The following is a 21,455-nucleotide window of genomic DNA, read 5'->3' as shown; positions in this document are numbered from 1 at the left end:
CATTCATTTAATAAATATTTACTAAGAAGGTACTATGTGTAAGCACTGTGGTAAGTACAAGGAGTGTGATGCATTAAGGAGCAAAAACAGACACATTTCTATCTCCGTGGAGTTCAGAGTCTAGCAGGGAAGTCTAATCAAATGGATGAATGAAATATGATAATTAATTCAACCAAACAAAATTGAATTACTCATATTTTCTGCCTAAAGAGGTAGTTTAAAGTAAGTTATTTGGAGGGTCAAATTGACCACCAAAACCATAAAAGCAGATATCCAAGAAGGTCTAGACTGGGTCACACATTTTAACTGCATTAACACTTTCAACTCCCAAGATGAAGTGGAAAGTTAGTGAATAACACCTTACGAAATGCCTAACAGTAGCCTGACTTACTACAGCTTCCAAGTGAATAAAACTTACAAGCAGAGAAAGATTTAATATGAGGACCATCTAGTCTTTTCTAAGCTTAGTTAGCATCCATGGATGTAACATCAACTGAGTTTTATTATACTTTCAAAAGTTATCAGATATTGCAATAGTTAAGTAGTAGACAAAATGTTTTTATGAAATTCAAGCAAGGGAAATACTCATAAATAATGGACACATTTTGTGACTTTAACATAAGCAAAATAGGTAATACACATTTTTTAGAATAATTTAATTATAAGACCAAAAGAAACTTAGGTATCATGACCACTCCCTTAATTTTGTAAAAAAAAGAAAAAAAAAAAGAAAAAGAAAAAGAAAGAAAGAAAGGAAAAGTAAGAAAAAAAGAAAAGAAATGAAGACCTACAAGAGTTAAGATTGTCTTAAAAATAGAACTAATTGTTGAGCTGGAATTAAAACCCCACTTACTTTCATGAAAAAATAGCACTCCTCTAACTTTGTCTGGCCTGGCCATGCTCCCTGAGAGAATGCATGCCTTCACAGACCTGCAGTCTTTTGAGCCTGAACTATAGCATTTTCAAAGTCACCTGGCCCAGCCTTTCAGAAAAAAAAAAATGAGGGAATGCCCATAATCAATCTATTTCAAACAGATTCAGATTTATCCTTTTTTAAGAAAAACTAAATATAATAATAGGATTGATAATTTCCTTTGATAATTTCTTTTGATTTCCTTTGATAATATCTTGACTGACATCTTAACACTCATTTCTCTTGGTTTTGCTGTCAGTAGAGAATATATTCTTTAATTTAAAAAAACTCTCTACCTATTGATTTGTAGACTATTTTCTTTGCAGTATTTTACTAGGTGTCTCCCCACTTTTGAGCAAAAAAGGAATATACTTCCTTCATCTCAAAACACCATACCCTCTTTATAATAATCTGAGAAGAAAGTGTTGTCTTTGCTGTGCTCTTCTACCTAGACATTCACTTCTGCTTCCACTGCTTCCCTCACAAATCCATTACTAATGACCCCTTCTTTTTTTTATCCAAAATCTCTACCTCTCTCCTGTTTTGTTTTGTTTTTTTTTCCCTTCTCCATACACCTCTTACTTTAAAGTAAGCAAACAATAACAACTTATTCTACTGGCCATTAATCCTCCCTTTAAAAATTAGCCCATACTCATTGCTTTGACTCAAGCAAGTTTCCATCAAGACCTTCAAAGTTTAACTTTGGCCTCATCATCAACTACATCCTGGTCCATCCTCTGTCCTCATTCATTCCCAACTCAGCAGTTGACACCTGTGGTCAGCCTTCCTTTTTGATTTCTGGGACCCTGTTTCATTTTCAGCTTTACTCTTTCTCTGACTCCTGTACTACCTGTTTCACCTTTTTTATATCCATACATGTAGGACCTGTTTGAGCTGCTAGGCCTCATCTCTCCAGTTTTTTCCTTTCACCATTATGACTCCTCTTAATAATTTCATCCATTCCTAGAGCAATGAAATATTGTACTCATGAAGATCATTTCAAGGCCAGTGTCCCCAACCCTGGCTTCTCTCCTAAATTCCAGATTTATACTTCCAACAGTCTATAATAGGGGTTTCCAAAGTAGGGAGGTACATGCACTCTGGGGCAAGGAGCACAAAATAATCCTTGGAGGTGTGAGGAGAAATAATGAGGACTTCTATTCAGGTTTATTTATCCGTAAAATTAGAATGGAAATTAAGCTTTACAGATTGACCCTGCCCCCCGCCCCTTGCCAAGTCAAGATCATGTGTCCCTAATGTGGTAAGTGAGATAAGACAAGGAAGAAGGGAATTCTGCATGGAAGAAAGGATAACAGCATTACTCATTTATTAGTTTCTTCCAGAATATTCCAAATTACATATGCCTGTAATTTATATTATCTGCTCCTAAATAAACTAAACTTCCCCAATATGGATTCCTGAGAAGAAAATGAAGATTATCCAAGCACAAGCAAAAATGTGAAGATGGCAGAGCAGCTCCTCGATTCTACTCACATCATGATTTCTTCCTCAGCAACACAGACAAGGGAAAACCATGACAATGGATTAGATCAATGTATTCGATTACATTGGAAGAGCAAAAAGATTTATTTTTATTATCTGTAAGTAAAACTTAAAATCCAATGCTAATTTCTATTCTTGATTTGTTTTATAGTGTATAAATTGGTATGTTAGTAAGTTTATATCATTTATGAATGAATACACTCTCAAATTTTTACTGAGGAGTTGCCTGTGTTGGATCCTCTCTATTCACCCCTCCAGATGTACTCTCTGCCATGTTCCATGCTGGGGAGGTTGGTCTCTGTGGGCAACATCAAGCAGGCTCTCTCACCTCTGACTTCTGTTGGGACTGGCCAAGAGGACTCATCAGCAAGGGATCATGGGCAGGAGGCAGGAGGAGAGAAGGTTTAGGGTAGTTATTCCCTTGACCATTCGCTCCCTGCTGGACTGTGGCTCCACAGCTTCCTCTTTACAAGGCCACAGCTCCTGTCAAGTGAGCTGTATCTCTACCAGGTACAGATATTACTGAGCACCAGGAATAGCTCCCTCACCTTCCTCTTTGGGCCTGGGAGTGATGACAGATTTCCGCTGTTACTATTCCTGGGGTGATCACCATCCAGTGTTGCTTGTCTAATGCTTACCCATACTTTTATCACTAAACCCCTCATTTACTCCTTTAATCACCCCTTTGCTATTTGTGGAGAACAAATAAGGTGGAGATGCTTAGACTACCAGATACCTGTACTGTAATTTCCAGCATTCTCTGTCTCATCCAGAATTCCAGGTTCCAATCTCCAACATTCTCTTTGCCTCATGCATCCTGAAGGTGAGCTCCCCCTATTTTGTCAGTCACCCTTTGTTTCCTTCTTTTGTCACAACATTCCTGGTTTATAAGCCTTTCTTCACACTCTCTGAACCATCTTTCAACTTATATTGTAGCTCAATCATCACCTTCAAAAATATGTTCTCTTCCATTTAATTCTCCCATTCTAACGCCTCCTCCTGCCAAAAAATGAAATATCTCCTATTTTCTCCAAGTGCTCACAAAGCATCCTTGGAGGCACTCAGAGGTGGCTTTGAATCCCTGCTCGGCTACTGGCAGGTTCTGGTTCTTCCCACCTTACTCCTTCTAAATACCATTTCCAGAATCATCTTCCAAAAGCATAGCACTAGTTACTTCCTGGCTTTCTCATTTTCTCCTTTGCCTATTATGTGAAGTAAAATTTTTCTAACCCAGAATTCACATCCTCCCATTTCCCCCAGGAGCTTCCCCCTCTCTGGCTTCCCAATTCTCCTAGGACCTTGTGTGAATCATGCTTCTCCAAGCACCTTGTTCCTCCTTCTACACACTTCTTTCTATTAGAGAAGTCTTCTTAAGCCTGGTCAAAATCCTACCAGCCTCAAAACTCATATCAGTGCCTCTCTTCCACTGGTGTCCTGATTTCCCTTTACCTTTCCCTCTCACCTCCAAATTTCAAGAATATTCTATGTTTTTAATCCACTTACAAAATTTCTTATTTTCTATTTCAAATTACAATTAATTATCTACTTATGTTATCTCTCACCCTTCATTTCCCCAGTAAATTGTAATTCCAGTAGATCAGGAACTTAGTTACCTATATTCATAGATTCATCATTTATTTATATAATCACCTTTTCTCTATTTTACTGTGTGACATTTATTTCTTCTACATATTGATTACTCACACATATACACACAATATGGTATTTTATTTATTATTGATTACTTTTCAAACCTAGAATTATCTTTTGGAACTCTTCTTTTTTTTAAGATTTTATTTATTTATTCATGAGAAACACAGAAAGAAGGGCAGAGACACAGGCAGAGGGAGGAGAAGCAGACACCCCGCAAGGAGCCCGATGCAGGACTTGATCCGGGAATCTGGGATCAGGCCCTGAGCCAAAGACAGATGCTCAACCACTGAGGCACCTGGGCATCCCTGTCTTTTGGAATTCTTATTTTTATTTTTATCTCTAGTCTTTTGTCTAGACTTCTCCATTTTTCTATAATCTTAATGTTCTGAGTTCCCTTTCAAATAAACACAAAGCTTTTAAGAGAATTATACCTATAGAAAATACATTACTCAAATATCAGAAAGTTAATGAATTTTTAAACTTTATTACGGGGGCACCTGTGTGTCTCAGTCAGTTGAGCCTCTGACTCTTGGTTTTGGTTCAGGTCATGGTGTCAGGGTTGTGGCATCAAGTCTGCATCCAGCTCTGTACTCAGTGAGTAGTCTGCTTGACTTTCTCTCCCTCTTCTGCTCTCATCCTCCCTGCTCACACTCACTCAGTCTCTCTCTCTTTCTCTCTCAAATAAATAAATAAATCTTTTTAAAAAATAAAAACTTCACTACTTATTTAAGGTAAACTAAATTCAGGACCAAAACATTCAACAATGTTCAAGTTCTCTTCAAAATCTCCCAAGTAATTATTTGTTAACCCCATAGGTTAACAAATAAGAAGTTGTTTTCCCCTTGTCTAATAGATCATTTTGTAAAGAGATAGTCAAGTGTGATTTAACCTTCAGCATAGAAGAGCATCCCTATGAGATTCCTTAGACGATAACCTGAAATCCTTTAGTAAAAAAATTCATAACTATTACTCTGAAATACTCATCATTAATATTCCCAGAACTTAAAGTCACTGTTCATTTGGACTTTTCTCATGAGGGCTTTTGATCATCTTCTCTATGGTAACAGCTTCCACTGTACTTAGAAAAATAATTTTATTCTATTTTCTGCAGTCAACTTTCAATTATTAGCAGTTGTAGAGAAAACAAATAAGATGGATGGCCAAAATACACCAATAATTCCAAACCACGTTTAAATCAACAATTTCAGCCTCTCCCCCAGGCTTATCTAAGATGTAAGGAAGGAAAAATGGTTGATTTGTGTTTAATCTCCTTCCTAGTTCTCTACAGATCCTGACAGGAATGAAATATAAAGCGCAAAAGCCAAGGAGAGAAGGTGAGAAGCATATCCTCGTATAATCCTCCAGCTGGGTAGTCAGTGTACTAAACCAGCCAAAGCGAAGTTGACTGGATTGATAGAATCTGGGAGTGTCCTGGATTTACATATCTGATGTCTCAGTCTCAGCTCCCAGTTGTCTTGCTTGTTGTAGTAATACAAAGAGCTTTTCTTTAACTCTGTCACATGAGTATCTCCTAATGGATCTTATTTCCATACCATGACTTTGAATCTAAAAGAATAGAGGACTTACTCAGATAAAGATTAGCATGACTTTAAGCATTCGGTGTGTCCTGAACAGGGGTATGTAAAGTTGTCAGTTAAGATCAAAATCATTTATTTAAAATAAAAATTTTACTGAAGCGTTACTGCTTTTACTCAGAGATGGATTAAAGTGTCCAATCTGTGTGAATAAAGTATCCTTACAGCTCTTCTCAATAGAGAATTTAGTTGCCTAGGATCATTGCTGAGTCAATGTAACTATTGAATGGTACTGAAGAGATGAACTTTTGTTCATAACATGACTCATAAACCTTCCACAGATTCCAATTTTCTCCTGATTATATCCAAATTCCTAGAACCACAGAACTTTATATTTAGAAATCACCATAAGGATCACCTATCACAGAAAACCCCATTTCGTAAAAGAAAAAACTGAGGCCCAAATGAGCTTTCCTAAAACCAAAGAGCTGGTTAGTGAAATAGTTTAGACTAGAATCCAGGCTCTTGAGGAACAGATCTATGCTACGAGTTGCATTGTGATACTAATATTATATTAAAGTATAGAATTTCTATTGGAAGTATAAATCAGTGATAAACATTAATAAAGTAAGATTTGCCAAGTATCATAAAAATACATTTCGTCCTGACTGCTTCTCCTTCTGTCTAATTTGCAAAAGGCATCAACCACATAGATATTCTTCCTATCAAACCTAGAAAGAAATGTATTCAGTGGCATCCACTGTTCTTTCAGGAAGGTGTTATCTAATTTGGAAAGTTTATCACTTAAGAATATGTCAATCTGCTCTAGATCTATTTTATTCTCTCCTTTTAAGAAGACTAAAATAATCAAACTCGTACCTTCCTTCCAAGCGAAACACTGGGTTTTAGTTTTTGGTTCTCTAGATAATTCAAAATAAGACCTAAATTTTACCAAACTCAATACCTTTTAAAATCTGATTGCTGTTACATGCATATTTGCCAGCTAGAATGAACATAATATCCTTTAATTTTTAATATCCTTAAAAACTTTAAATCAGATGGACTACTAATAAATCTGCATCTTTTGCTTTTAAGCAAAATTAATCCTATTGAGACTGTTAGTTTTCGGTGAAACGGTACACACATAAGGTCAGAACATTTGCAAGCTCACTGGAAGTCCATGGCATCTGATGTATGATGATGTATTGATGTATGCAACAAAGTATTTTCTGTCCCAGGAAAATCTCTGAGTCATATTTCCATGCTTGATTTATGATGGCACAGGACAAGAGAATTCACACAGAACAGGCAAAAGGACATTTGTCTCCACATCTATGATACTGGTAAGATCTACTTCAGTGAGCTGCTTTCTGCGTAAAGGGATCATTTCACCTTTTCTTTTCTATAGTTGCTCTATTTCCAAGATAGAGTTCTCAACTATATCTTGAATAATCATTAGAAATATTCATTTTTACCCCACTATGATTAACCTTTAGTTAATACATAAAATTATCAGGTTATTAACCATGGTGAACCATCTCCAGAATTTTTGTCTGAGTATTCAGAAATGCAAAGTGAACTTTGAAGATGCATGGACCATATTTCACAGAGAAGAAGCCTGTGATGCAGCCAGCTTGTTGATACACTTCTGATGTCCAGTGTTCTTAGGACTCTGGTACCAAGTGGAAATGTTGCCAACCTTCAAGATGCTGACAATTACCACAACATACAAAAAAATGTACCAGAAGACATTGCCACACCCACGAGTAGAAGAAATTTCAATGCACTAAGCGTACGATATCTCGTTTATAAATAACCAGCTCTATTTTGGCACCTGTCAGCAGGCTGGTTTTGTGTGTGTGTGTGTGTGTTCCACTACTATACAAGCCAACATACTTTTTGAAATGAAAACTAGTATAAAGTTCAACACAAACTACACAATGAGAGAGTGATAGAGAGTTTCTATTACTTACTAATTTCAACTTAAATTGATTTCAATAAGCCAAACTACATGGGGAGACTGTAAACACACCACAACTTTTTCCTATCCTGAGCTTCAATATATCTGTAATAACACTGACAGAATCTGTTTAGTCCAACCCAATATGGTTGGTTTAATTGATACCTGCCAGTGTACTGATTCCATTACAAGAGTGATTAAAGATAGGAATTAGTTCTTTTCACTAGTATCCTGGTCATGCTAACATAATCAACTGCTCTCCAAAGCATACCCCCCAACTGACTTAGTAAAAGATTAAATAACCCTTAATCCATGTTCTCTAGATTGTTTTGATTTCTCTTTTATCTCCAGAAAATCTGTTGCTCTTACCATAGTAAAGATTTAACTTTCATGTTAATGTTAAATAATTCAGCACAGAAGTCACCTTCAGAGAACACTTTGTGTTTATTTTTTACAGTTGCAATCTCCTGTAACTATTCCACCCCTGAATGTTGTATTCAAAACACTAATTATAGAAAAGTTTTCACATAATTTAAAACGCTTTCAAAACACTAATTATAGAAAAGTTTTCACATTAATTTAAAACACTAAAAAAGCCCAAATATGTTAAGCAAAAATATTGATGATGCATGAAAGAGTAGACAGATGAGATCATTTGAAAAGTAAAAATTCAGCTATCTAAAGAAAAAAGTTATATAAGATTAGACAGTATTTTCCTTTTAAAATTATTGCAAATAGGGACTTATCACGTGCATCTGCTACTGCTTATGAAGGTTCTATCATAACCTGAGAATGTGCAAATGAGCTGCCCAAAAGTAACAAGACCGTGGATCATTGAATCACCTGCCTTGTGCGCTGGAGCAGACACTAGACAGAAATGCCAGAAGGTTCTGAACCACCTTTGTGAGGCCTCATTAGAGAAGGAGGAGGTGAGTGAAAATTAAAAAAATTCTAGAGAGACAGAATTAAAAAAAAAAAATTCTTGCAAATAAAATTCTGCTGAGCATGAAGTGGGAATGGGTGTGTAATATACTGTGGACAGTCCATATAGCACTCAAGGTTCTTAGACTCTGCTCAGCTGAGGACATAAAACATTCTCTGCTCCACTATCTGCACATTGTATGTCTTTGTTCCTGCTCTTTTTAGGTGTAAGTCCTGCCTTCCTATCAGGACTTCTTGTTCCTCAAAGACAGAAACTTTTATTCAGACCATTTCTTCCCCCTAGCACCTTGTACAGTAACAAGTGTCCAAAACATATCTGTTGAGTTGACTAATTGAAAGCCTAATGACATATATACAAAGTGATATATTAAAAGAGAAAGTGTTGTTTGACAAGCAAAAATATACATGTTCCCATCTCATTTTACTTATGTTTGTCTTGAGTAAAAGAGCTGTCATGCTTTACATGTGGCTATGTGTGCTGATACCTGCCTCTGTTCATTCATCTCTGTACTTCACAAAATCTACTAAAGCTCTTTATATATGATATGTATTGACTGTTATAAGCTCAATAAATGAATCTTAATGTCAATTTTGTGAGAAATTAGGACAAAAGTCTGGACTTGGATTGATGGAGAGGGAAAATTAAGGCTAGGAAGGCATGCTGGGTGCTATAGAATGGAAACAAAGGATGGAAAAAGAAAAGGAAGTAGCAAAGACATTAGAAAGAAGGAGAAAAGAAAGAAAGAAAGAAAAGAAGAAAGAAAAGAAAGAAAGAAAGAAGAAAGAAAGAAAGAAAGAAGAAAAGAAAGAAAGAAAGAAAGAAAAAGAAAGAAGAAAGAAAGAAAGAAAGAAAGAAAGAAAGAAAGAGAAAGAAGAAAGAAAGAAGAAAGAAAGAAAGAAAGAAAGAAAGAAAGAAAGAAAGAAAGAAAGAAAGAAGAAAGAAAGAATAAAGAAAGAAAAAGAAAGAAAGGAAGGAAGGAAGGAAGAAGAAAAAGAAAATGGATACATATGAGAAAAAATATGAGGAAATAAACAATGGATCTCACTAATATTGAATTGCAAATGTAGACTGCATTAGCAACCCTCAAAGACTGGGCAATGACTCTATGACTACATTGCCTATTTCACTGGATACTTCCTTAGAAAAAGTGAAAATTCAGAATGGGGAAGTGAAGCTTGCGCTTTCAAAGACCTGGTGGGAAAAAAATCAGTGCAATAAAGGGACAGGTCATTTAGAATTGGTGTTCTGGTTTTAAATGAAATTCTTGGTATAATTTCTGAAAAACCATCTTAAGGACCATATAGAGCCACCAAAATGGTATTACAGCAAGCCTAATGCCAACAGGCCTCCGCTGTGTGTCTTTAGTCCAGGAAGAAGGCATCAATTTCATCTTCAGCTTTTAGGACTTATTCTACTTGCCTGAGTTACTGATTAATGTTCCCAGTGTGCTTTAGTGCTTTTCAGAAGGTGTCACATCCCACTTCTGGCCGGGACATGCAGCTGATATCAGGAAAGTCACCTTTGCTTCTGCTGCCCTGAATGTCAGGCAGGCATTTACATAGCTGCATCCCTATTCAAAGTATGAAGGGAGATTGCAGACAGTATGTTCTCAGGAAAAATTGTAATTCTTTGAGCAACCTCCCCCTCACCGAACCCAGACTTGGGGAACACTCTGTCATTGAGATCTCTTCCTTTTCCCTCTTCCTGGTAAAAATCCCAGGTAGGACAGGATCCGTTAAATTCATTCAAAGCTATAAATTACTGATAATCTAATGTGCTATTATTCATGGAGATTTTTTTTTTGCATTTAAAAAAAATTAAGTCTTTACCCAAAGGAATTGATGGTAATTTTGAAATCCCAAGTACCATCGAGCAGATAGAAAACATGTGTTTTAAATGGAATATGGAATAGGGGGAAGGTTATCCTGAAATCTCTGAAAGAAGTCCACACTACTATGGTATATTTGATGTTTGGTTTCTCGATATCAACAGATTTTATAATAGAATTGTGATTGCAACATTAATACTAGAATGACTTTTAAGACTAAATTTTTAAGACCCTCAAGAGGAAATATTTCCAAATATTAAATTAGTCAGTGTTTGGTGAGGAAGAAAACTATCTCAGGTCATTAGGGAAAAGCTAAATTTAGCAAAAAAAATCTGTGCAGATGAACTCAGGGTCAATGTTTTCTAAAATATTTTCACTTTATTTCCTGTTGACAAGTAGTATAGTTTGATACACTCAGGTTGGCTTTCAATAAATGGAGGTTACTAGTTGCCTGATTCATTTCATTTGATACTGAAATAAGCCAAATGTTATCATCAGGTTCATAAACGACTTCAGGTCTTTTCTTATTCTAAATATATTCTGTATTTTTTTTTTTAGTGGTTACAATGTGTCCTGTAGGATAGCATCTATACAGTTCATTACCATTTTGGGGAAATCTAAATATTTAAGTGATTTGAGTTGAACATACAAGTTGCTCATCTTGTGATACCTGCCCCCTTCACTACCACCACCACCATCACCATGACCACCACCACCTTGGATTTGTTTTCTGCCTTAGTCATGCGAGTATTTTTTTATTATCATTATTAATAGTCCATAAGGAAATTTTTTTAGACTTTATTTTTATGAGAATTTGGGGTTTACATAAAAACTGAACTGAAAGTATGAAAAATTCTCATAAACCCTCTAAGCCCAGTTTTCCTATTAACATCCTTCTTCAACATGATACATTTGCTACAATTGATGAGCCAATATTGATATAGTGTTACTAGCAAAAGCCCGTAGTTTACATTAGGGCTAACTCTTTGTATTATACATTTTATGGGCTTTGACAAATGCATGACATGTATTCACTATACAATATCATATAGAATAGTTTCAGTGTGCTAAAATCCTCTGTGCGCCACCTATTCATCCTTCCCTCCCTCACCCCACCCTGCCCCCTCCCATCTCTGGCCCCTTCATCTTACTGTCTCCATAGGTCTGCCTCAATCTATATGGCTTTTTTTTTTTTTTTTTTTACTGTATGTTTAAGGCAGGGAACAGTTTGGTAAGTGTGGTTTCATAGAAATAAAACAAAGGAGATTTTAAGATTTACCGTAACACCTCAATTATGGCATTGGAACAACACTATTTTCACCAACAATAAATGCTTCTATTTGCTTTTTATTCAGCTAACATTAATTGGTAACATAGTACATGCCAGCACTGTTGTAAATCTGAGAGATGACAGTAGTAAGCGAGACAGACAGGGTCTATGCCCTCATGGAGTAGACATTTAAATTGAAGGGGAAAGGAGGACAGAGATTAAACAAAAAGTCAAGCAAAATATCTTTCAACACTGCTAAGTAGAATGATGGAAATAAAACAAGGTTATGTGATTGAGTGACAGGTGGGGACAGTGGTTAGGGAAGACTTCTCTGAGGACCCGACATTTGAGCTAAGAATTAAGAAAGAGGAAGCAACTATTCATGCAACAGAACATTCCAGGAAGAGGGAAGCACAAATAAAATACTCCAGAGATGGGAACAAACTTGATCTAACTGAAGAAAGGAAGAAAGTCCATGTGGCTGGTGGGCAGGGGAGTAAAGAGAAGAGAGAGTCAGGGGGGGTGAGGCTGGGAGAGGCAGGAGAGGTTGGAAAAGGTCAGTGAGACAGGTGTCCAAGGCCAGATCATAAATGACCCCATTGACCACAGTAAGGAGTTCCAATTTTATTTTTTAGGAAGCTACTGCAGGATTTTGAGCAGGAAAGTAACATGATCCAATTTTTGTTTTTAATACCATTACTCAATCTGTAGAATATCTTAGAAGTCTTCTTTAAAATAAATATTGAACACTGATATATCAAAAACATTGCAGATGCCAACCAACGCAATGCAAATCCTCGAAAGTAAAAATGATGTTTTTACATTCAAGGCCAATATCATCATTACTTGTTTAAGTTCCTACCCACTTCCCTGCCTAAAAGAAATAACCCAACAGCGCCGTCAAAAGAGTTTTCAATCCCTTGCAAGGTCTGCAGAGTTTGCCATTTGGTACAGGGGTATTTACACTCAGTTCCCTACCAAAATGAAAAATCATTTCCATAGAGAACTACAAACGAAGATACCTTTGAAAGTATATCTGCTTCCTTTTTAAAAAAAAAAATTATTTATTTATTCATGGGAGATACAGAGAGAGAGAGGCAGAGACACGGGCAGAGGGAGAAGCAGGCTCCATGCAGGGAGCCCGATGTGGGACTCAATCCCAGGTCTCCAGGATCACGCCCTGGGCCGAAGGTAGCTCTAAACTTCTGAGCCACCCAGGGATCCCCGTATTTCTGCTTTCTACTGTAGCCTCTTACTTAAGCTTTGGAAAACCATGCTATGCCTGTAATTACAAACTGCATTTTAAAAATACAAATGAGGAAAGGCTGATGACCAAATTTAGCTCCAGCAGATAAAACTGAAAAAACCAAACAGCATTAGACCTTTGGGGATGTGAAATGGAAATTGGCCAAATACAATCCAGGTGCTTTTCTGCTTATTCCAAATCTAGCTCCAGGGGACCAGCCTCCCCTGCCAATGAATAATTTTTCTTTCTTAGCTTCACAGAGAATTGGAGGAATAAGTGATTTCAACTGTCGGTCTCTATGGCAACTAGTACCCTAATTTCACCTCTTAGGTGGCAATTATATCTATTCACTAAATAGCTTTCAGTCCCTACTTTTATGATGAAAAAATTGATTTCATGAAAAACGAGATACAGGTAATAGGTGAACTTTTCCCCCAGCAACCATGGAGTACAGTTTATACGAGGTATAATCATTTAGAAGCAGAATGCATCCTATGTTTTTTTCTTTTCTTTTTCAATTGTAGGATGTTTATACCTTATGTCTTTCCTCTAGTTTTTTTTTTTAAATAATAAAATATTATTTTTTCTTGCTTAACATTTATTTCTGTATTCAACTATGAAAATTAGTTGGATTCATTGTAAAGAGTGTTGCAAATAGAGAATAAAAATTAGAAAAGCATACACAAGAAAATTAAGTTCATTCCCCTTATTTAAAAACAATCACTGTTAATATTCTAACATTTTAGGTATGTATATACATATAAATATGATTTAAATCCTATAGCAAAAAAAAAAAATAAATTAAAAAAAAAAATCCTATAGCAAATGTTTTTTGTAACTGGACTTTTTCAAAAAATATGTTATGAGAAGTTTTCCATACCATTAAATATTCTTCTGATACATGATTTTAATGGCTTTCAAAGAGTCCATAATATTGGTTTACTATATTTTATTTAACTACTAGTTCTATGCTGACATTATTAAACATAAATGTTTATGTATATCACTATTGCCTTATAATAAACCCCAGAAAAGGAATACATAAACCAAATGGGATAAACATTTTAAATTTTATTGCCAAATTTCTCTCCCCTAAAATCATAGTAATTTATTTTCATAGTAGAAGTAGATGGATGAGAGTACACATTACCTTAAATTCTCTATTAGAGGTACTATTATTTTTAGTGCCAATGAGAGAGGGAATATTTCACTACATGTCTGTAGTATCTCTAATTAAAGACTTATTTTAAGGTTAAATATGTTTTTAGATTTTCATTGTTTATTTTTAGGAGAGAAAAGATACATGAATTGCCTGTTCACATCTGAAGGAAAGAATATTTGTTATCCTCTTAATAACTCTCCTCTCTCTATTTCTTAGTAACAGAAGAGATCATTTTTAGTTGGGCACACACACCCTTGAAATAAAGATATTTTCCATTCTCTTTTGCAGCTAAGTGTGGCTGTATATTAACTCTAGGCTGATGAAATATAAGCAAAAATGATCTTTGCTATTTCAGAGAAATGTCCTTAAAGGCAGATGATATGCCCTCTTTTCCTCTTCATCATTCTTGATGGTTGGAATGCAGGTGTTATGGTGGGAACTTCAGTAGCCATTTGGACCATGAGGATAAGGATTGCACTATAGGGATGGTAGAGCAGAAAGCTAGAGGGAATCTAGGTTCCTAAGAACTTTACAGAAGTTTTATACTGGAAAGCTGGTCTCCAGATTTTTATTTGGAAGAGTAAAACTGTATTTTTAAGCCATGATTGTGTTACATCATTTGTTTTATGAAGCTATACTTAAACCTAATTGATATAAGATTTTTGCCCCATATTATTTTTCTTAATGATTTTTTTTCTTCAAAGATTTATTTATTTGAGAGAGAAGAGAGAACGAGCTGGGGGGGGGGGGGGGGGAAGGGGGAGAGGTGTGCACCAGAGAGACAGAGGAAGAATTCTGAAGCAGACTCTACTCTGAGTATGGAGCCTGACCCCAGGACCCTGAGATCATGACCCGAGCTGAAATCAGGAGTTGGCTGCTTGACCAAATGAGCCACCAAGACACCCCTTCTTACTGATTTTTAGGTGCACTTTCTATTTTAAGGATAGTTATACTTTATCTGGTATTTATGTTACAAATTTTTCCAGATTTTCATTTGCTCCTTAATTTTTTATGGAATTAGGAGATGCAAAAATATAATTATTCTTAAATTTAATTAATACATAAGTTACATTATATATTCAGAAAATCATTTAATAGTATTAGCTTAGAAATATAAATTCCAGAGGATCCCTGGGTGGCTCAGTGGTTGAGCATCTGCCTTTGGCACAGGGCGCGATCCTGGAGTCCCGGGATCAAGTCCCACATGGGCTCCCAGCATGGAGCCTGCTTCTCCCTCCTCTTGTGTCTCTGCCTCTCTCTCTATCATTAATTAATTAATTAATTTAAAAAAATATAAATTTCAGGGGCATCTGGGTGGCTCAGTCCATTAAGCATCTGCCTTCGGCTCAGGTCATGACCCCAGTGTACTGGGATCAAGCCTCACATTGGGCTCTCTGCTGGGTGAGGAGTCTGCTTCTCCTTCTCCCTCTGCTTGCTGCTTGTATGCTCTCTCTCTCTCTCTCTCCTTTTCATATAAATAAATAAAATCTTAAAAAAAGAAATATAAATTCTAGAGAAATATTTTGTCTCAAACATCATAAGGCAGCACTGAGAAGCCTATGTTCATTTGCTATAGGTATACAATAGGTTATGTTGCAGGCCACAGTCATTTAGATGATGAATAATTGTGTATATTTTTAAAGACTTGATAATTCATTCCTTGCTAATGCAGAGAATTTCTGTTTATAATCTGTGGGGCTCTGGATTCAAAGCATTGCCTCAGCCGTCTTCACTGGGGCTTAAGGGAAGCTGGGTGGGCTGGCTCTGCCTGCCACTCCCAATCTTATTTTTTCTTTAGAGTTCCACAGAAAAGCCCCCGCCAGATGATTTCCCCACACACACAGATAAGAAATATAGGGTCACAATTTCCTACCAGGTCATAAGCAGCCAACATTTTTTTCTGCACATCTGGAATTGCCCCCAGAGGCTCCAGATAAGGAAAGTTGTCTTTCATCACAAGAGAGACCGTAGGGGTATTGTCACTGGTGATGAGCCGAGACGACAGGGTCAACAGGCACTGCTTCAGACTGGCAATTGGAGGAAGTCCACACAGTTCCTTAATAGACACTATGGCATTCTGTGGGGAAGAAAACATGGAATTAAACTTCTGACCACATGACACATCACCCCCAACACTTCTAGATTTACACGAAAGTATATTCATTAAAGGTACACCCTCCAATAATATGTAATTTGAAGGAAACTGGATTATAATCAACCAGAAGTGTAATGTGCACCACGATAACACACAGAACCAATTCACTATTATACTTTGTCAGTTTTTAGCAACTGCCACAAATATGCCATAAAGCAAAGCTGATTGTGAACCACGGCTACATGGTGCTTTTCAAAACACAGTGCTGGAGTAGTCATATGAATTAGCATTGGCTGGTTGTGAATAGCTTATTCAATTTGTATCATGATGATTATAAAAACATGTCAGTGATTATACACTGGAGTGAGTACATCTCCTTTCGGCTTTTCCCTTCAAGGTAGCAGGCTGCTATTACTCACCACCCTGCATCTGACTAACCAGCAATGGTATTTCTCTGTCATCCCATCAGAAATGTACCTGACAGATGCACGTACTAAAGCAAATTTCATGTAGAGATACATTTGTCCATGTTATAGCCTTTTAAAATTCATTTGAAATAGAAATTATAACTATTTTATGTCTTATTAACAGTGAGCCATACCTATTAGATGTCGAATGAATTTAGCAACAATGATGGTATTTCTTTTCTCTACTGATTAGGGTTCAAATAATCCTTAACCCAAGAAACTTTAGGTTGAGATGATATAAATTTTCAGCATTACCTGGAAAAACTTTATCGTAACCAACTCTTTTTACTGTGTATTTTAAACACATAATATGTGTGAAGGATATATTTCAAGAATTACAGAGAAATAAAATCTACTTGTAATATATAAAGTAAGATGCAGAAATGATGTATAAGTAATCTAACACAGGGGTTTATAATAGTTTTGAATATGTCAGAAAAAGTTAGATAGAAGATGCTAATATTTGGAGCCTATTTTTAAAATAGTGGCCAAAGCAACCACTTCAAAAAAAATTGCTTACAATCTAAGTATTAATGTATGATTTATGTACCATACTGTTTCCTACCACTTTAGCTATTTAAAATTGATTTTAGGTCCATTCTGGAATTTCTCTGTGAAAAAATGTAAAAATATAGTCTTCACCAAATGATGGGTTTGAGGTTCAGTACCACATGACTAAAAACCATGAATGATCATGAGTTTTGGTAGCAGGCACTTCTGGATTTAAAGCCCAATATTCCTACTTACTAACTGCAATATTTGGGAAATCGCTTAACTTCTTTAAGCTTGTTTTCTATCTTGAAAGCGTGGTCCTTTGGTGAAAATTACTATTAAAATATTAGCTAAAGGAGCAAATAAATTGCATTGAAAAATATTCCTCTCTTGTTCTGTTCTCTTACCTAGACTGCTACTTCTTCTGCCAACCAACACCTCTTTTGCACGTTGCAGGAACTTAGTATTTGTTGTTTGATTGTTTCTCAGTAACATAAGCCTAGAATAACTATATTCTATAATATCGAAGAAAGATATTGTCTGAATATAAGCATTAACAAAGGGAAGGAAATTAATGTTGAATCTCCACATGCCAGGAGTGGGCAATTTACATATATTGTCATTTAATTCTGATAACAATTCTGTGATGTATTAGTATTTTTCTTACCACATGTGGAGAAAACTGATGATCAGATATCTGAAATAATTTGCTCAAGATCACAAGGGGATAGAGTTTAAGCTGGAACCCATGTTCCTCCAATTAAACCACGTTTCTTAGAGAAGATGACATAGTTTTCAACAAGTTCAAATGCTGAATATTGGTTGGTTAGTTGTGTTTCCTCTGGCGGGGAGCAATTTATTATTGTTGTCATTCACTTAAACAACTAAAATAACCTAATAGGCATTATAGTTGTTTATATGACTTCAAATTCCCTTTCATGTTCATATCCACAGATTTTACGTATATACTTGTAATTAGTATTGTCTGTTTGTATATATGATATTTTATATATTGCACATATGTATTGTTTTACATTCTATTTTTTTCACATTGTTTCATATACATAACCCCATATTGGTTATATGGCAGGGATATTTAACGGATATATAAAGCATTTATATTAACTGGTTTGGTTCAGGCTAAATTTAACCCAATGTTCATTCACAATTTGATACATAAAATGTATCTGCTTTATCACAGGCAACACTTAATTCAACGGTAGATGGGTTTATACAACTTTTCTGATAATTTTTTGAGGAGTCAGATCACTAGTAAAACACAACATTCATTGGTGAGGGAGGGGTTGTAAGAAGTAAAAGTAGGAAAGAAGAGCTTGGGATTTTTCCTACCTGCATATTTTCTCTCATATCTATGGCTTCTCGTAAGGGATGAACTGCTATTTTAAAGATGTCATCTATGGTCTTAAGGCCGATATTCCTGAGCATGGTATATTCTCGAACTTTCTTCCCCATTCTCACTGACAGGCTGCGCTTCTGTGCCTTTCCTCCTCCACTTCGATTAGTTATTGCTATATGGACAAAAAGGGTTACATGTTCCATGATGTCACCCACAAAAGAGCGCAGGGGCACATGCCGATATCCAGGCTGCAAACATTCAAATGGTATTGTATATTGTCCTATAAACTCATCCCCTATGTAGTCATCATCCAGAACAACAAAACGAATCATGGCCAGCTCAGGTAGGTTTACTTGAAACTCAAAAGTTTCATCAAAAATAGGGTTATCACTGTTCTGCTGGACAGTTTTAGTTCTTTGTTCTGAACAATCTGCTGGAATTCCATGTATCTCTATACAAACATAGGGATCTATGACATCTCCTTTGGCACAAGCTCCCTTGGGCTTTGGAAAATTCTGACCACTGATGATCTTGATATGAAGAGCTAGAGGAGACACCCCAGGTACAATGCCCTTTGTGTTTGCACTGAAGTAAGAAACTTCATCTCGCATGATGGATGGCCGTAGAACATAACCACATCCTCCATTTTGAAGAAACCAGCCTGTGTGAAGATCCATCATTGGACCTGGAGTCTGAAAATTCATTGCCACAATCTGACAGCCACAATTCCAAAAGTCCTGTGGATTCAAGTTACTGGAATCGATCCTCATGGCACTTGGATAGACCCTTGATAAGAACCTCTTATTATAATTTACAAAATCCTCTGGGTATTCATTTGCAATTCGGCTGGCCTCTGTTTCACTAAATGAACACATTTCCCAATAGTTTTGGCTCTTCATAGACAGTTCAAAATCCCTGTACTGAACAGACTTGCAGATAGATACCAAATCAGAGAGCTCCTTACACAGCAAGATTTGTTTCTGCTCACCATTGTAATCTACCGACAGCCTTCGAGACATTTCCGCTTCTTCATCTTCATCTGTTACTTCTCCTTCTAAAACATCCGGGTCAGAAGGCAATTTCTTTCCTTTCACAATAATCATTCTTTTCAATTTTTCTGGTGATGGGAGGTAGGTTTCTGATGGCAAAGGCGCCTCTACATAGAGCTTATCGCCAAAGACCTTTTTCATCTGTTGAACCATTATCTTCTGCTGTGGTAGGGAGCAGTGATTTCCCAAACAAAGAATGAGTGGGTACTCAGAAGCAACAAAGGCAAATTTATTTATCACCTCTATGACACTTCGAAAGGAAAGGTGTGTTGTCACATTATTTCGATTACAAAGGATCGGTTCATTGTCTGAACCATCACTGACATCAAGTTCAATGCTACGACAGCCCATTTTCAAAGCTCTAACATATCCATTAATATCAGCCGGGCCCCTGAACTGGTCTTCTATGAGATAGGTGTTGTGGGATGCATTGATGTAGTAGTGAGATAATGGCTGGGTCATATCTTGAGCAACCTTTTTCTGCTCGGGATCAAAAATGTCACATTCTGGTGACAACAGATACTGGGTAAAGCCATCAATTGCAAGAAACCCTTTTTGACGTCCCTCTTCGGAAAGTTCGTATCTCCGAATAATGTCTAAGCACATATCCTCAGTAATATGGGCGACTCCTTGCTCAGCTTCTAAAAAGAGCATGAGATCGTTGGCATCCAAATATTCTTTGTTTTTAGATATCTGTACCAGTAAGAAATATACTTCTGGCCTGGTGCAGAGTTCACAAAAAGCTTCACAAAATTCCTCTTCCGTCACTCGTGTGGTTAGTTTTTCTTTGCTCTTCTGGATTTCTTTAAACTTTAACCTGATCTTGGATTCCTTCAGGGTAGGGTTGAGCTGTTTTATTAACTCTACAGAGGTGTCTTCCAACATAATCCCATTCCCATCGATATCTGCTGCTTCAAACACCGTTTTCAACCACATGAATCTTGGTGTGTTCTGATTGCCCTCCATAAAGTCTAGGGGTTGCTTACTTCGAGAAACCAGGTACCGTAAACCTGACACCCAGATGTTTGCTACGTCTGCTGAATTGGCAACTAGGTCCAGAGACTCATAGTTTTCCCCATGGAGTATGGAAAAGGCACAGTCCTCACAAATCTGGTCAGCGAGGCCATTGTTTCTAAATGTTTCTGTGTTCTTCCCCAGTCTGATCTCTTTTATAGCGGAAATGTCAAGCTTAGCTTTCTCAAGGTCTTTCTTGGAAGGTTCCCAGCGAAGAGCTTGGAGGTCTGTGTCCAGAGTGAAAAAACGGTTATAAATACGAGAATTTGGCCGGACCTTCTTCAGTTCACAGCCAGCTTGCATGAAGCTGATGCAGTCACTCGCACTGCTAATTTTCTTTTCCGAGGGCATGCTGCTGAAAGACACTGTTTTCTTTCTTCCACCGCATTTTTGGTTTGAAGGATCCTGTAAAATAATTTGAAAATAGTTATTCAATATTCCTTAGAAAAATAGACAAATTCAGTAACACTTTATGAAATCCTCAGACTCCATTGAGATATTATGGTGATTTGGACCTGAAGGCTAGCCTAAAATTCATACTTTCATTATCCCAGAAAAGAAAACTTGCTGAGAAAATCGGTATTATTAGTTTCAGAAAATAAACTTATTTTTCAAATGCCTAGCGTTCTTTGAAATAAAATCTACTATTAAGTTAACTACAGATCACTCATTTGTTCATTAAAGCAGATTTCCTAAGAACTTCTATGTGTTGGTACTTTGACAACCTAACTCAAATCCCTACAGATATGTGAAAGAATAAATGGTAGATTTCTTTAAAGTTTTCCTCATTTATACTTAGCAACAGTTTAAGTTTTATACTTAAAACCAATTCAAGGGGAACTTGGGTGGCTCAGTCAGTTAAGCATCTGCCTTCCACTCAGGTCATGATCCCATGGTCCTGGGATGGAGACCACATTGGGCTCCCTGCTCCATGCGGCGGGGGGCAGGGGGTGGCCTGCTTCTCCTTC

General features: G+C 36.6%; 1 protein-coding gene and 1 long non-coding RNA gene across 3 annotated transcripts in view; one reads left to right on the top strand and one right to left on the bottom strand.

Moving 5' to 3' along the window:
• The window catches only part of PLCL1 (phospholipase C like 1 (inactive)), a 327,967-nt gene that overhangs the window by 52,327 nt on the left and 254,185 nt on the right, over positions 1 to 21,455 (bottom strand). For both annotated transcript variants that reach the window (XM_025442016.3, XM_025442017.3), the window contains exons 2-3: positions 18,418 to 20,892; positions 15,887 to 16,090 (exon numbers count right to left, since the gene is read on the bottom strand). In XM_025442016.3, coding sequence (XP_025297801.1) covers positions 15,887 to 16,090; positions 18,418 to 20,892 — 2,679 coding nt within the window. The remainder of the gene's footprint in view (positions 1 to 15,886; positions 16,091 to 18,417; positions 20,893 to 21,455) is intronic.
• LOC112656633 (uncharacterized) overlaps positions 5,346 to 21,455 on the top strand; it is a 48,379-nt gene continuing 32,269 nt past the window's right edge. The window contains exons 1-2 of the long non-coding RNA XR_003134530.3: positions 5,346 to 5,403; positions 6,889 to 6,947. This is a non-coding gene — a long non-coding RNA (uncharacterized LOC112656633). The remainder of the gene's footprint in view (positions 5,404 to 6,888; positions 6,948 to 21,455) is intronic.

This window comes from Canis lupus, chromosome 37 (genome assembly GCF_003254725.2).
Source record: "Canis lupus dingo isolate Sandy chromosome 37, ASM325472v2, whole genome shotgun sequence".
Lineage (NCBI taxonomy): Eukaryota > Metazoa > Chordata > Mammalia > Carnivora > Canidae > Canis > Canis lupus.
This window is presented reverse-complemented; position numbering and strand designations above follow the sequence as displayed.